Source organism: Plecotus auritus, assembly GCF_963455305.1.
Source record: "Plecotus auritus genome assembly, chromosome: 7".
Classification (NCBI taxonomy): Eukaryota; Metazoa; Chordata; class Mammalia; order Chiroptera; family Vespertilionidae; genus Plecotus; species Plecotus auritus.
Genome location: NC_137774.1, coordinates 121,848,221 through 121,866,153, shown reverse-complemented (window position 1 = coordinate 121,866,153; position 17,933 = coordinate 121,848,221). Strand labels below are relative to the sequence as shown.

The following is a 17,933-nucleotide window of genomic DNA, read 5'->3' as shown; positions in this document are numbered from 1 at the left end:
GGGCAGTTAGGGGCAAACAGGCTGGCAGGGGAGCAGTTAGGCATCAATCAGGCTGACAGGGGAGTGGTTAGGGGGTGATCAGGCTGGCAGGCAGAAGCGGTTAGGGGCAATCAGAAAGGCAGGCAGGCAAGCAGTTGGGACCCAGCAGTCCCAGATTGGAGAGGGTGCAGGCTGGGCTGAGGGACACCCCCTCCATGCACAAATTTCATGCAACGGGCCTCTAGTATTATCATATAACCCAAATGTTCTTGTAGTAAATTTTTTTTTCAGATGCTCTCTGCAGCATTTTCCAAATCCAATTTTCTAGGAGAGGCATTGCTTATTTATACAACTATATCATAATGTAACAAAATATAAATTATAGCTTAATTTTAAACCATGGTTCTAGCATCTGAAAGCATTTCTTCAAGCACTGAGTGAAATCCTGGCAGTAGCCCTCTAAAGCAAATCAGCAATTCTCTATGTCTTTACTCAGAGGATCATTTTGCAATCTTAGTTCCACAGAACTCAATTAATTATTTTATAGTATTTCTCCTCCCCTCGTTTCCCATTGATAGTGGGACCACCACTTTTTCAGCCCGTAGTCCTTCACCTCTAGAGCATATCAAAACCAATTATTAAGTGTACATGTACACTTAAGGAACTGTTTGACATTGAAACGGGGACTCAGAACTGTTGGACATTGAAATTGGGACTCAAACATTTTTTGTTATTATATGTTTATTTCTAGTCTGCAGAGGCAAGATTTTTTAAAGGAAAGAAATGGGGAAAAAAATAGATACAGAGGCAAAGAAGCATTGAACAGACTGTCAAACTACAGCGGAAAGGCAGAGGAGGTTGCGGGGAGGGGAGGGCTGTAAGAGATCAACTGAAGGACTTGTACACATGCATATAAGCATAACCAATGGATAAAAAACACTGAGAGGGGGGCAGGTAAAGGCATGTACTGGGGGGAAGGGAAGGCCGGGGGAAGGTCAATGGGGGGGGGAAGGAGACATATGTACTACCATTTGTAATACTTCAAACAATTAAAAACAAATAGTGGGTAAAAAACAAACAAACAAAAAAAAACAACAAAAAAACAATTATTAATCTCTTTCGTCATCCTACCTATTCTTCCAGAGCAGTACTTCAAACCATGTGACCTGCATAGGAATCACACATGATTTCTGCAATTCCTTGTAAAACACTAGTTCATATGCAGGCCTCACCAGTCTTTGTGTTAAATTACCATTTTAATTCCTCTTTTCACAAATATTTTATATCAACTGTGTAGGACACGTTTGCATTTCTATAATTAGATTATGATTATATAAACGCAATTATAAAAATGAAGCAACTTTTATATCTATGTGGTGACATAAAATAATGAAAACAATGATTTGCTTTCTTTACTTTTAATTATTTGGTTAGTCTCATTCTTAGGAAAGAAATTTATATAGTATTAAGATAGTTAACATATATGTGTGTGATATTATTGTCTTCTAAATTAGGTATATTATAATGATAAAAATGTCAGGTGTTGGATATTTTTGATGCATTATAAATTGGATGAGATTTCTTCTCAAAGTATACTATGTGCTTTATAGTCTTCTCAATAAGCTTAATTATTAAAAAGCAAACAGGGGTAATATCTCTATATATAAAAGCTTAAGCGACCGTTAGGAGGGAATGACTGGAATAACTGGACACTATGACGCACACTGACCACCAGGGGGCAGATGCTCAATGCAGGAGCTGCCCCCAGTCCGCAGGCCCTGATCGCCAATGGGACCTGCCGGCCAACCTCCCATGGTCCCTCCCTGCAGCCGGCAGGCCCCCATCGCCGGCTTGGGGCCAGGCCCCAGGCTGGGACTAGGAACCGGGGATGGGTGGCGGCAGACGTGGCTCTTTTCCTAGGGGGGCCCGAAGGCCAGCTTCCTCCTCAGGGCTGGCGGCCAACTTCCTGGGTCCCTCCCCCATGGCTGGCAGGCTCCAATCAGCCCGCCACCCTCCCTCCATGGTGGCGGTTGGCCCCTCCCTCCGGCCGGCAGGCCCTGATCACCTGATCAGGGCTAGGCCACAGGCTGGGATGGGGAACTGGGGGTGGGTGGTGGCAACCAACCTCCTGCAGCGCCCCGGTAGGGGACTGTGACCTCTTACTGGCTACTTGGGGGCGGGGGTGACGGGGATGGAGGTGTGGTGAGAATGTAGGGTGTCCGCCGAGCTTGCTCTCACTCTCCCTGTTACCCTCTCCCAGGATGCCAGGGCTGGCATGCCTGGCAAGCCCCTGCGCTCAGGGGCTGGGTGCCCATGAGGAGCCCGCCCTGCCCCGGTGGCCTCGGCCGATCAGGCTCAGACTCCACGCCGACCCCGGGCTCTGGCTGAGGCCCCAGCCAGGGCGCCAAGCGTGCTCACGGCCGCGGCCTCAGAGCAGGTGCCACACCAGGTCCCTCACTCTCCACCCGCAGACCCTCTCCAGCTGCCCAGTCCCGCTCACCACTTGGAGTAGAGCTGCAGCTGCTGCTCCTAATGCTTCTTCCAGATAAACGCCATGGAGGGCAGCAGGCGCGAGCGCAGGAGGCGGGGCACCTGCTGCCACCTGCTGCGCAGGAGCTGGTCTGCGAGGCCAGCTGGGAGAGAGTGAGCTGCCCACCCAGCTTCTGTGTGGTGCCACTGGGCGGCCCAGAGGCCCATGCTGTGCCCCAGCCCGCATCTCCACATGGGGACTTGGGCACCGTGACTCAGGTGGAGGGAGGAGCGCGGGGGCCAGGCAGCCCAGGTGCTGCCCAGGGCCAGAGGTCAGCTGGGACCTGCCCTTCCACACCAGACACTTGTGCTTTGATCGCCAGCCAGGCCTAGGGACTGCATCCGTGCACGAATTTCGTGCACTGGGCCTCTATTTGTTACATAATGGAAATAAAGCACACTTTGCTTAGGCAATTTTCAATACATTTTGTGTAAGATGTAGGTTTGTTGTTTCAAGCAGTATAATTTCAAGATTTTCAGATAGTAAACATTTAAAAATTAAGAATGATATCCATACATAACCCCTTTTATTTGGTAAATGATTTTACCCCTGTTAATTTACAAATATGAAGGAGTTCCCCTATATTTTATATATTATAGTACTTTTAATGGAACTATGCAGCATTTAAAGGATATATATTTTCTCCTCTTCTAGCACAGATTTTAAATAATGATCATAAAACCCAAGGCTGCATTTATCAGATATAATCAATGTTATTGAATGTGATAATGGTAATTCAAGTAACCAGCTATTAAAAATTCAAACTGCTACAATTCTGTAAAAGAAGCAACATAGCTACTTCTTCCAGTAAACCTATTGTATTCTGAGGGCCACTCAAGCAACAATTGCATATGTCTTATACAATTTGCTTGAGCAAATCACAAAAATTAATTTTTAAAAGACAATATTATGTATAAGTGCTTAGCATTTCTCCAACTGTATAGAAAACTCTCAAAGAACAGACTTGCTTTTTTTTTTTTCTGTACAGATACCTTTTCACTTTCTTTCTCTGAATAGACCTATAATGTTCAGGGAAAATACCAAGAATAATAAATCCAAATCTCTATATAAAATACACCTTCATGACATACTCAAGCTGGAAATCACAGGAACCAATAAAAATGCAGGCAGCCTACTGATAATGAGGTCAGAAATACAAATAAATTTACTTTTAATGAAGACTGGAGGCACAGTAATCAAAGTGTTAAAATTCATTTCATGCATATCTCATTTGCTTCTTAGCTGATATTTACCACGCAATTCTGTGAGAAAGTAGAGGCCTAAGATGCTCCAGATAAATGGCTCAATTAATTGTACAGAGGTAGACCTCTTTGAGCTGAGCCAGAGCTGTGAGCTCTTTATTAAAAGCACTATTCTGTAGCCCATAACCTTGTTCCTTGACTCCTCTCTGGTTTCCAATTTAAACAAGTCCCCATGCGGCCTGCTCTAAAGGGCTTTGTCTCCCTGTCATTGTTAAGAGAGCTGAGGCATCCTGGAAGTGTGAAATCAGACCTCATGAGTTGAACGGTTCCCCAGGGAACGCTGGACTGCGCAGAAGGTCAAAGTCATGGGCCGGACCATCTAAAAGTGTCTGATCGCCCGTCTGTGACACAGCAAGTTGGGGAGGGGGGAGGGCTAGACTGAGAGGACTGAAATTGAACACATCTTAATTAAAGCCCACAGACAGCAAAACAAAATGTTTTCTAGGCAGCCTGTCAACTGGGGCTTAAATTTAGCTCTGCTAATGAATCTGAGCTGCTAACTGTTATTTCTTAAGATAATAAGACTCTCACGGAAGCTTGGGGGGGGGGGGGCGGGGGGAGGGTGGAAACTGTAGCATGTCTTTCTGCTGTTTTGCTACTTAAATATTTTCCAACAATGAAGATGGTTTTCCTTAAGAAAAAAAAAAACATGAGAGAAGTCTGTGCAAATAAATGGGTAGTAAACATCTCGCTTAATAACTACTAGGTTCCCAGACTATGGGGCTGGTGAGCTGAACACAGTCTATATTCAGAGCCTTGCTTTAGAAAAAGATATGCTCATTTAAACGGGACCATTTCAGTGGCAGATTATGTTAACTGTAAAATTCTCTCTCTCTCTCTCTCTCTCTCTCTCTCTCTCTCTCTCTCTCTCTCTCTCTCTCCCTCCCTCCCTCCCTCCCTCCCTCCCTCTCTGAATGAGGTGGTTCATTCATTTGATATATCAATTCACCTGGGGTGCAGAAGCTTTAGAGTAGTGCACCTTTTAACAGAGTGAAAAGGTAGGGCATCTTTTGAAAGGGTTTCACAGTGCTCCCATATCACTGTTTCTGAAACTGAGTGGCTGGTATCCCCGGGGAGGCTGCGACCTCTTCCTTGGGAGCTCAGGGGAGGGGCTGAGGAAAAGAATTCTTTTCTCTTATTTCTCTTAGAACTTGAAAGAACTAACTAATCAGCCAGGTCTAAATATTCTGCAAAGAAAGTTTCACTCAATATAGAAGACTTTATATGTCCTGCTGAAAGCAGAAATTAGGACCCGTCCTAAGAAAAGAATAATTAGAAGCTAGAAGAGGCAAATTCCACCATGAACTATTTTCCACCAGCAATAAATAAATGAATAAATAACTCCCCCGCTCCCTCCCCACATTGGTCTCTCTCCTCTCACAATCTATTCGGTTTTAAGGACACTTGATTTATTGGGAGAGAGAATCTTCCCCAGTGAACACAGGGCCAGACAGTCTCTAGGTTTTGCTTTGATGGCACAGAGAGACACTGACCTTTTCACTGGTTGGCTGAAAGGTAAGTAAGTTGTACTGCACAGTATTTTCCAGTTAATCAAACTTTTTCCCTCCCAAAGAGTTTAGCTGACCAACTTTGAAAACCAGAGTGCCACTTTCTCAGGCTGTGAAAGGCAGCCCACAATTTGACTGAAATTTCAATCCACTCTTGTGCCTTGCTCAATGCATGTGTATGTGTGGGAGTTGTAAATTGAGGCCTTAACTACCAGAGTTAATCTCTTTTTAAAATCTGTATTAACCTTAATGATTTGAAGTGCACTGTCCAACACTAGGCTATTGAGACTGAAGAAAAAACTACCCTCAACGATCAACAGTTTATTGGGGGCTTAACTGAAGTGACCTACTGTAGTGGTGCTCAGCTGAACAAGGCTATAGGCTTTCTGTGGAAAGGGAAAGAATTGAGGGCTTCATTAAAAAGTAATTTGTGCTTTATGCGCACTCATTCAAAGAGTCTCAATTGCTCTTTATTCTTACAGAGTTAATACAGTATCACAATGTTTCTCAATGAATGTGTTGTAACAAAAGAAAAATTTTACATTTTGAAAGGGAAAAATTCTTTGGAAGTGCGGTAAGATTGATGGCTACTTAAAAGATTATAGCCTCTCTCTTTCCTGTGTTCATGTTAAATGATGAAATACTGTAATTTAAAATCATTGTTTAAATTATGGACATTTAACTTCATTTTTGGATCATTAAAAATATTTTTAAAAGACAGCAAAGTTGGTCAAATATAAGTGTGTCTTGTTCGATTTGTCTATAAAAAAAAAAGTTCTGAAGCCAACCGAGCATCTAATAGTACTATAGCTTCATTTATATCAGAAAATACTCTTCACTTAGCACAGAGAGTTATCAGTGATTTTAAATCTCCCCTCTCCATCCATAGTACTCCTAAATGGATGCTAATTTGCGGATTTGAAGACAGCACCATTGATTCCATTCCCTTTTTAAAAAAATGTTGCTGAATGTCTTGGAGAGCCTGACTATGATTATCCATGGAGATATACAACGCATTTTTAAGTACTCCTTTGAACAAGTAAGAGATGAAGTATACAAGAAGCTTATTTGTGCCCCAACCTTAATGATAAAGACCAGGAAGGATCAGTGTGTGTGTGTGTGTGTGTATATATATATATATCTTTATCCTTTTCAGAAAGATTATTTTAAAAGTTGTTATTGTATTCAGATATTTCTGACGTAAATATATACTCATCAGTTTCTGCCACCATCACAAATGTCATAAAGACCACAAAAGGTCCAAGAGTGAGCAAGGTCAAAGACTGAATTATCCTCTTGCCCCTGAATAGTTCAACATCTCTCTTGTTCAATTCAGAGCACATTAAATTATAAGGTCAGTGTGGAATGAAAAATCATGAGATTTATATCCCTAAAACTGGAGGGGAAAAAATGAAGCATCTGTTATTTAGTAATCCCCAAATTAACGTTTATTTTATCATAAAAATTATGTCTCACTGAATCCCTAGGAAGAAGGCTATTGTTATTCACATTCATTTACATATTAGGACATTACAACCATTGGAAAGAAATGTATCTATTTTTCTCAGCATTGAAAGAATATACTTTAATCTTCATAGTAGCATATAGGCCAACTGGGTTAGCATAGTGTGCATATTCATGAGTTTTGAAAATAATAACAGCTTCTCTCCAAGAAAAACAAACTACATAATTGCATGCAACCTGTGTAATGGGCAGGTATCTAAGCATGTAAAGTAAATGGAACTTGAATTTTTCTATAATAAATTATTGTGCCCGCTATAAATGTTCAGTAATAGTTCAGATCACATAGGTGCCCTCTGAGATACTGATTACCTAGGCTTTTCTCTCTATCTTCAGATGGTCTCAGCCAAACGCTGGGTGCTCCCCTCCGCTACAGAAAATCCTGAAGAAAAGTGAAGGTGTCTCCCAAGAGACAATGTCACTGCCCTGAATTCCTGAATCTACCTGGGAATCGCAGGCTAGGCGAAACCTCCCTGGGGTAAAAGCAATACTGTGTTCCTGTTCCAGTCATCAAGGTAATGTCCAAAGGGAACAAAAGAAGAGTAGTTAGCCAATCATCTATCGTTGACTATTAGCTCTGGTAATATATGCAGCATAGTAATAATAAAAAAGAAATCATTGTGTCCAGATTAATTTGATTACAACCACATCAGAGACAAAAAAGAAAATGAATAAACTTAGCATTCACTAATTATTTAGTACCAGGAGCCAAGTCAGCATATATCCAGAAAGATGACAAACTACCTTCTCTCCTGCTATTTTCAGGTAGGCCTATTTTGAAAGAATATTTGATAACTGTTATTATCTTCTGACCTACAAATAAGTAGGCAATTACCTCTTTAAAGAAACTGTAAACTCTCAACATTTTAATTTTTATCACACATTAAATAGTCACTTGAAAATATGTAAATATGAAGTTGTTTAAATATTGCTGTTTTTGAGCAGAAATCTGCTATTTCAGTTTTAAGGCACATGATCTTTTAATTAGGTTTTGATTTGATGAATTAAAGAAGGGTTCCAGTCATCATGTAATGGATTTCCTAGCCTTTAGATAGTAGGAAAGTCATTTCTCCCCTTCAAATGAGTCAGCTACTGTTTTAGGGTCAACTGGCTGAACATACAATGGTTAGCATATTTCCACAAATAAGTGCATACTTTCTTTCAAAAACAGTTTAATTTGCACAAAAATTGGTCAAATCAGTCCTATTTATTATCTATTTTGAGATGGACAATTTAAGAAATGGTATAAACATCCCCAAATCCTGTGATATTAAGCAATTAATGAATGATCACATACTTGCAAATTCAAAACAATGATTTAATTCTGGAAAATGATAAAATAATTACCATTAGCCAATTAATATATTGTAGAAACAGCAATACCCAAATCAGAAAGCTTTAAGAGAGAAAACTAATTTTGGCATTTTCACAGTAGTATTTCTTGTTTTAAAATATCTATTATAGAACAATGTAGATGCTTAGCTTAGATCCAAAATTATATCTGGAATGCGCTAAGGAATTTGGGCAACTAAGAAATTTGATCAGCAACCCAAATACCAAGAGTTCATACCAAGTAATTGAGTATTATGCATCTAAACTTTTCTATGAACTATGCAATGACTATTATGCATGTTTGTGTTGATGCTATGGTATCATCTTAGGTGATACCCCCTGAGAGAAGATACAACATTACTCCAAAAGTTATTTTATTGTTTATATTTTAACATATTACCCTTATTTTAAAAAGCACTGGCAATATAAAAATTGGTGACTGGCTAATCTTTGTAAGATCAACCCTGAAACTTTATATTATCTACTTTGATAGCCCAACCAGGTAAACTGAAGAGTTCAGTCATTAAATGCCACAGACCCTGCATGCTGCTTGATATCTATCTATATCTATATCTAAGTCTATATCACCTATATTTATATATACACACAACAGGATAATTGCATCATTTCTTACCTGTCACATCAGCAGCCATTAATCCTTCTGCTCTGATTACTTTCACCTGGAGAAATCCCACATCTTTCAGGTTGTGAAATATCCGCATCGGGCTCTGAAAGACCCCAACATCAGTATTAGAAAAGAAAGGTCCTAAACGGTCTCAAAGGGTGTTCTGAGAAAACAGTATGTTTATGGTTGATTTCAGGATACCCCTAAAGTGATTCAAAGGATATTGGTGTTTCTTCAATACAGACTACCCTTCCACCATTATGAATGTGTCCATACACATGCATTCACACACACACATACACACACACACATTTAAACTCCAAACATTTGTTCCCCATAAATAATTATCAGTAGATGGTGAACAATAAATTATAAAATAGGATATAACTGCTTTTTTTCCTTGGATCTCCTTTACCAAAGATTCTTATGAGTATGATGGTTTGGAGACTCACGCTTCTTAATACTGAATCTCAAATTGTTGGTTATATACTACTTTAGACTTTGGGGGTAAGAAAGTCAACATTAATTTTATTTTCTACTATTTTCTTCTTAATGAGCAATGGAAATTGCATGTGCTAAATGAAGGTTAAATTATTGAAAGACTTTTCTATATTTAATTTAAAAGACTTGGGTATAACCTTTTAGGTAGAAGACATATAATCTTCAAAAATAAATCAAATTGGACCTGACCCATGTGGCTCTGTTGGTTGAGTATTGTCCTGTGCACCGAAGGATTTCCGGTGATTCCATTCCCTGTCAGGGCACGTATCTGGGGTTTGCTATCGGTACCTGAGGCAACCATTGATGTTTCTCTCTCACATTGATGTTTCTCTCTTCCCCTCCCCCCGTCCTCTCTCTCTAAAATCAATTTAAAAACACACATTTATAAAAATAAATAAAATTGACCACTAAAAAATAATGAGTAATTTTTCTCAAATTCGCAATTTTATTTACAATTGTAGTATGTACGAAAGTAGACGTAGAGAAAGTGTGATAGAATCAGGCCCAGATGATAAAACCTATTTAATTTCATAAACTAATAATGGCAGTGTTTTAATAAGTATAGTACTGGAAGGAATTAAAAGAGGGATACTAATACAATAATTCAAAACTCTCATTAATGGGCAAAAATACTTAGTAAAATAAACCTATAGAACTTTATATGCATTTGTTTATTTACAAATTATAGCATTTTTCTTATGCCAAGATCAGAATTTCTTCTCAGTAAATCAAAGGTATTTCTTTATCATAATCTTTAAAATGCTTTATGACCAGGGAACAAAGCATACTTTTGCATTAAACTTAGCTATTCAAACGTTACCAGAGAACATGTGCATCCTGTAGTAAGCATGTGAGAATACTGAGAAGCAAAGCTTCCTGCGATGTTAACTTTACCAGTCCCATATGACTAGTCATTGTTTACACTGGAGCTGTGACCTTGGCACATTGAGAGGAGGAAATGCAGATATATGTGCAATCTCATAACGTAACTTTAAAAAAAAAGGTGTTTAGCCCAAGGATTAGCTCTTAATCTTTTATTGTTTTTAAACGGCTGTTTATCTCCCAAAACTGTTTAAGCTACCGGATAATAGGGTTCAATAAAAAGGTATTTACCTCCCCATTTAAATTACTGTAAACCAAGGCTCTAAAGTGGGAACTGTAGACAGCAGTGCTAGAATTCAGAGGTTTGTAGGCATGCGTCTTCCTAATGCAGTAATGATCAGGTTTGGGAAGCTTCTTATCTTACTGAGTGCTCTAAGCCAGGTAAGCCTCCTATCCTAACGATGGGGAAGAGTTTTCTGAAAAGGTTCCTGTTCTTTAATTTTCAGAAGCAATTTGAACCAACCTTCACTGTGACTAAAACAAACATCAGTCCTCAAGTCTGAGAATCGCTTCGCACTGCTAACCTCACTGCACAGACACACAGCTGCGGGTGCTCCGGCTCGGTGTTCTGCTTCCCTTTTGGAGAGGTAATTATTGTTTGTGGGTTTCATTCCCTTGAATCAGCTGACGCTCAGTCATTTATTGTGAACTTCAGCTGCTTAGGCTAGTGACATATCGATTATGATAAGAATTCCAAAAAAAAGCCGAAGAACAAAATACTCCAGCTAAAAAAATAACAACTTTAAGTAATGCTTCATCAAGAGGTATTCCTGCCTTGTTATTTATGGTTATTTTAGAAGGCTTCAAAACCTAGATGGCTTCTGAAGCCAGAAATTTCCATAGCAGAGGAATGTATGATTTGCTGTGAATCCTTTCAGCCCTCAATAGATGGGAAAAGATTGAAATGCTCAGGAGAGGAGTCCTCTTTATTTTTTTAATGAAAGGCTGTATAATATATTTTCTCTATGGCTGCAGCAGCTGTCAGGGAGAGCATCTCAGTTCAGCTCTATTACGGGAGAGGCAATACCCCATCCTATGGCATCGCGATGCTCTGAGGGGCCAGGGCTGATTGACAGCTTGTCACCGTGACGTCTTATTCCATCTCTGTTATGGAGAAAATTAATGTCACACCACCAGCCTTATGACTCGCTGTCATCTTAGAACTGCTCACCTTTTATCAATGCTCTAAATAACATTTCAAGCCCATCGTCTCACGGTGGACAATCTGGTCAAGGGACATTAAATCAGATGACTGTGAAATGTCATAATAAAAATGGAATGCTAACAACTTCTTCTCTAAACTAGCTCCTCTGGTTTTTAAACTGTGACAAGGGGGAGCAAGGGTTCAGCATACCCGTTCTGAAAAGGTCAGGCAATCGCTCTTGGTCTACCACCCATTACTACTCGCCCCCTATTGACCTTCCCTGCTTTCCTCCCCCCAAAAGAAGGGGGGAAAAAAGAAAAAAAATGGAATTAGCCATCTTTTCAGAATGTGGCGATCAAATAATGGCTCACACAGTAATGTCTGTTTAATTTGTGGGGCTTCAATGCTCCGCAATGAACCGCTGACTGACAGCAATGGAAAGCCTTTGCAGGCTCTTTCATAGGAGAGTGGGCCAATTCATTTACTTTCCTTACCACAACCAAATTCTTAAGTCTAACCTAAACTTTCAAAAATGCACATGTTCTCACAGGAAAACATCTCAATAATTTCCCAAATAACCTTCTTTATATATTGCTCTAAAACAAGTGATAGTTCAAATATGATACAGCATTCATTCATCCACCTCATAATCTATATAAAAAAAAAAAAGGAAACACATTGGAACCTTAAAATATAGGGTTTTGCCCTTGTATTGCTATGACTAATTATAACACATGAGCTATTGCATACAGTGGCTTTTTGCCAAGTATGTCTGTAGAGGCAGATACAGGCCTATGCTTGAAATTCAGGGCTAAAAAAAAGTATGTATAAATGTGGTTCACTTTTTATTATAATGAGCAGAATATAATCTGAGAATTAGCTGGAACATCCCCATAATATTTGACATTTTATTGAAATAACATTTGAAAAAAGGCGTGGAAACAAATATTCAAATTCTGAATGGAAATAGCCAATTTAAGGAAACCCATCCAGCAAAATGAAAAAAAAATCAATAATAGTTGGATTATTTCTAATTATCTAGCCTGCAGTATTATTCTAAAATATGGCATAGTATCAAATATTAATTTGATATAGTATTATAATACCTAGAATAATTTTATATTAACACATATATTAATTAATTCCCCTAAATTGTTTTAATCCATGAGGCTCTCTTCTGCTGACAGCAGACTATGTTTTGGTAGGTACCAAAACGTGAAACAATTTTTGTAATTGCAATTACGTATTAGAAGATGCTTCACAATACCTTAGGCTCTTAGGTAGTTGAAAAATATATACTATTTAGCCTTGCTAAGTCACCTCCATTAAACTGTTTATGAGGACACCATTGGAGGATGAGTTGTACGAGCATTAGCAGACAGCTGATTCAGTGGAGATAGCCAGAATAAATTTGCTGAAGCGCACAGCCTGCTAATCTGTTTGAAGAATATTGTAGAGCATTAGTACCAGCACTTCATGTTATCTGCACAGCCTGATAAGGTACATCTTTATTAAATTCAGTTATTGAAAGGATGTCAGTCAGCAAATAGGAATATTTTAAAATCTAAAAAAAATATTAAGAGGTCCTTTGTTAGTCAGAGCTTGGTTTCATAGCTGAGTGTCTAGAGGAGCCTTCTAAACACCTGGCAGCATCGTACAATACAAGCTTTGTCATTTTAAGTGGAAAAGCTTTTCCCCCAGTTTCATGGGTACTGAGGTATTCACTTTTCGAGACTCCATTGAGAGAACGGTGGAGTAAGAGCTCCCCTCTCTGTTGATTCAAGAAAACTACATGGTGGGAAATTAAAGTGTGAGGATGCTGGGAAAGAGGCAGATTTGGCTGTGAATATTTTGGTTTGGTAAAAATTGAGAAGGGTACTTATGTTAGTGACTCACTATTCCAAACTATCTCTCTACACTTGATTAAAAGGTAAGGAGGCTTTCTTTTGATTATATTTCATATTCAATTAAAAAAGTAAAGGAACAAGTGAGGCTTTTCTAAACAGTTGAAAATAAAAATGATTTCTCTGAATACCCTCTAGTTACTAAGCTGCTCATTAATGTAAGTGCCATTGACTCCATTTCAAACTTGGAAAGACAAAGAAATATGGATTGCAATGACAAAAAGTCAATGAATTAATTTTAAAGTAATATTGTGTAAATTTAACTTTCCTTCATGGGAAGTTCCCTGCATGGTAATTGTACTGCCTGATAAAACCACTGAGGAGAATCTCAGAATCTAGCCAGCCTTGGGCAAACTACGGCCCGCGGGCCGGATCCGGCTGTTCTATCCGGTTCTCTTGCTCTCCCCTCCGCTCCTTTACTTTGAATTTATATTAGTTCACACAAACACTCCATCCATGCTTTTGTTCCGGCCCTCCGGTCCAGTTTAAGAACCCATTGTGGCCCTCGAGTCAAAAAGTTTGCCCACTCCTGAGACCTTGCTCTGGAAGAGGCTCTAGAAAAGACCTGGTGTCTAGACATCAGTGGGGAATGCAAGTGCATCTGCAAAGATAAGTGTGGCGTTTGCATTTGCCCAGTTTTCTGCACCTGCTGATTGATCTGTCAGACAGCTTTTCAGATGTACTTCCGTCACTCCAGGTAAATTATTTATAACCTCACTAGTCACACATGACTTGAGGGGGGGGGGGGTTACATACGTACATATCTTTTTAATATTTCATCCCGTTCTTTCTGGTCCTCCAGGGAGTTGACAGAGAGGTCAGAGATACTGACTGTGGCCGAGGCTGTCAGGGTGACCAGCAGCACCAGGTGTCCCTCACCCTCTTCCAGCTGCAATTCCAACTTGTGCGTCTGTTCCCTACTGAGGACTGACAGGTCGACCTGGCACCTGGAGACAAATGTTTTGAATTAGAAAGTGGCTTTCCACACCCCCCAACCCCCCCCCCCCCCCCCCCCGCATCAAACAGTGGAAGTTCAGGCTGCTCACAGCAATGTGAAAAGTAAATCAGTAGAAACAGTATTTGGACCATTGGAAGAATACATCCCTCATGTCAGCTGACTTTCTTCACAAAATTCAGCCCCTGATTATCTTAGTGTCTAATTGCTGATTTCCTGTAAGATACAAAAATGTGCTTACCTGATTCACTTACTGCCCATTGTCACCATACTCATAAATTGGCAGGGACTTCTAATTCCTGGATTGCCTAGATCAGTGGGGCTTTGCTTACAGAAAGGCTACTGTGAGTCTGAATTTCTGTATCACCTTTAAACCAATGGGTGTTTTTCCCCTCATTTATAAATGTAATATATAAAGCAATGATTAGAATATGCACTCTGGTGATGCCATAAGTTTTAGATTTTTAAAACCATGCCAATTTATTCATAGAGCATTTATAAATCTAAATAAAAAGCAAATAAATCCTCTGAAAACATCAAGTATTATGTAGCAGAACTGTCCTGGGAGGTTTCATAATGTGGCAGCCCATGGACCACAAGCCACTCTCAGGGCTGAACACCTTGCAAGCTCTTTTCATAAAAAGGACAATTGATTTGAAAGAGAAAGATACTGTGGTAACTACAAGGCCAGTAAACGAAGAGAAAGGGGGCAGATATGAATAAAAGGCATTTAAAACAGGAAATAGCCAGTTACAAGAATCAATTTTGTAACATATAAACAGGATGGTCAGCTATCAGGGACAAACTGAATTTTTGCTCATTTCCTTCACTTTATTTATTGTTCATTGTTTTGCTTTTAAATTAAACTATTATGAATAGGGCCTCAAAGCTTATAGTTGTGCTCAAACATCTTTTTAAGCATGACTGATTTTAGGAATTGAATCCAAAGTTTGACATTTACCCTTTCTTTTTGCCTATCAAAAGTGACAGCAGAGATAATCGAGACTAGAAACAATTGGGAGGAAGAGGAATATGGATGCAAGAAATGAAAGAAAGAGAGAAAGAAAGAAAGAAAGGAAGGAAGGAAGGAAGGACGGAAGGGAGGAAGGAAGGAAGGAAGGAAAGAAAAAAGAAAGAAAGAAAGAAAGAGAAACACCCTGGTCAGTGACAGAAAAAATGTGTGTGTGCTAAATGCTAACTATGGAGAAAGAAGGAAATTAGAGTCTGTGGCAAGTCTGAAAAATATCTTCTTAAAGTTAGAATATATATCAAATAACCTCATTGTTTCTGTAAATACAACATCCATTTCAATATACTCTCATGCTGTCTCTTAAACTCTAAAGGATGAAATGACATATCAAATGCTATCTATCTAATATTCTAATTTAAAAATTTTTTTATTATTGACTTGAGAGAGGAAGAAGAGAGAGAGACACACACAGAGAGAGAAACATCAATTTGTAGTTCCATTTATTTATGCATTCACTGGTTGATTCTTGTATGTGCCCTGACCAGGGATCAAACTCACAACCCTGGTGTATCAGGACAATGCTCTACCAACTGAGCTACCCAGCCAGAGCTGAAATATTCTCATTTTAATTGCAATTAAGTTCAGGTCAATGACACCTGGAACAAATTGAGCATAAAAGAAATGCAATGGGAAAAACAGCCAGTCAAATGTATTCTCTAATAAAAGAAAAATATCAATATAATTTTCTTAAATCTTTCCTGTATCTAGTACAGTGCCTAGCCTATAGTTTGTTGAATATGAATAAATCTTTGGACCAGATTAGGAGTATGATTTTAAGGAATTGAACAGAGATTACAATTCAGATAGTACTGTTGGTTGGATAAAGTTGGTATCAAGAAGGGTCTCTCACTCATTTTGATCACGCATTTCCCAGTCCCGTCCTTGCCTTATTCGTTGGTGAGACACTGTATCACTCTTAAAACACAAAACACATTGAAGCTTCCTGGGGGATTTCCTTCTATACCTATTCCCATTTCACATTGGTCATATAGATGCTGGGCTATTCCTCGTTTATGCTAGAGTTTTTGCATTTAATACTTTAGAGTTAGGGAAGATGTTCTAAAGGTAATCTGGCCCAGCCATCACAAATTGGCAACTTTCAAACCAAATCTGGTGCAGGGATTTGTTGATTTTTCCTTGTAGTATTAAACTTTTGATTTAAATAATTTTTAAGACAGAGTAAATGTCCTCTGACTTAGTTACTGTTCCCCAAACTGTCATTATTTATAACTGGCCTACTTCACTTAATTCTGTACCTGGTTCAAATAGACATAAGGATTTGTGGTCCTTGAAATCTCCTGAATATACCAATGAAAAAACTGAGGGCCAGAGAACTCATAGTCAGTTATTAACAGAGCCAAGACCTGAACTTGAGACTCTAGAATCCAAGATCTAGGCTTTTTTTTTTTCTTTTTTCTTGACCAGTCTATCATTAAGTAATCATGCACCCTAGGAGGAAGTGTGTGATGTTTGCAGTGGTTCTTAAATTGGGTAATACCTGGATTCATTTTAGACAGAACAATTATCTCAGTTTTAAAGTATGGAATTATGTAATTTTTATGCTTTAAATATAAATAAGCTAGGAAAAAAGCTGTAAGTTATTGCTCTTATAAGATAATAAAGTAAGAAAAATTTACAAATTGAATTTTTAAAACTCTGAAACCAATAATATTTAAATTAGCATTATAATTTATAGGGAGGATTATGCTTTTCTGCCTCAACTACATTTTCTATGCTGAGTATACTCATAGAAATAGTCTCAGGTCCTATCCTATATTTAATGTTTCAGAATTTTGACTTTAATCCTTCTGATGCAGAAAATGTCTATTTATACAAATACAAAGGACAAAAGAGTATTAATGACTTCAAGGTTCTTTTTGCTAGTTGAGGTTATGCATATCTCCTATTCATCTAAAAACTGTGCTCAGAAGAAATCCTCTGATGCAATTTTAAGTGAGATTCTCTACATTGCCTGTCCACATGGGGCCAAGTGGGTGCCCCTGCTGAGCAATCAGCTGTGTCTCTGAAACCCAGGAAACAGTGGCCAGCCCAGTAACATATCTCCTCACACTGCTTCCTAGTCTTCCCTGCCTCACGTTTTCTCCTCTCACTCTTTGGCTGGACTGCACCTCCCAATTAAGTATCGGCACTTAATCACTGCCTCAAGCTCTGTTTATAGGGAACCTGGGCTAGGCAAAAACCATTGGTACCATCCAGTCCCCTTAGTTACAGATGTCTAACACGCAAACCTGCCCCTGTCCCTCCCCTGGCTTCCCACCTCTTGTGAAATATCCTGAGCAAGGTAACAGTGCCCTCCACAGCCTGCCATCAGCTTGTGTGTCACTTGCTGACTCGCTCCTTAAACCATTCCAGACAGCTTGTAATTCTTTCACCATCCATGCCAGGGCTCAACTGTTTCTTTGTGTTTGAATAAGACAACCGTTCTAGCTATCTTGGCTTCACTAATTTTTATTCATTCTCATTTCGATAACCTGCAGTTGTCTTTTCCTGTCAATATCCTGAGACACCTTGAGGGTAGGCACCTAGCACAGCACCTGGAACATAGTTGGTGCTCTGTAAGTATTAAAGTACTTATACACAGGAGGTGAAATTGTAGAGGCTAAAATTTACCCAGGGCAGAGTGGCAAAGTAGAACTGGCATTTAATGCACTCACTTTACCACTCCTATATTGTCTTCCTTAGAAAGGTTTCTTTCCAACACTTACTTCACTCACTCATTCATTCATTCATTCATTCACT

The 17,933-nt window shown here is 39.2% G+C and overlaps 1 protein-coding gene across 14 annotated transcripts in view; it reads right to left on the bottom strand.

Annotated features, from left to right (window-relative positions):
- Positions 1-17,933, bottom strand: part of MCTP1 (multiple C2 and transmembrane domain containing 1) — a gene marked incomplete at its 3' end in the record, with an annotated part of 469,528 nt that overhangs the window by 180,600 nt on the left and 270,995 nt on the right. For 13 of the 14 annotated variants that reach the window (XM_080678379.1, XM_080678386.1, XM_080678388.1 and 10 more), the window contains 2 exons: positions 13,949-14,135; positions 8,767-8,860 (listed from right to left, as the gene is read on the bottom strand). The exons of the other annotated variant lie outside the window; for it this stretch is intronic. In XM_080678379.1, the coding sequence (XP_080534505.1) occupies positions 8,767-8,860; positions 13,949-14,135 (281 nt within the window). The remainder of the gene's footprint in view (positions 1-8,766; positions 8,861-13,948; positions 14,136-17,933) is intronic. 14 annotated transcript variants of the gene reach the window in all.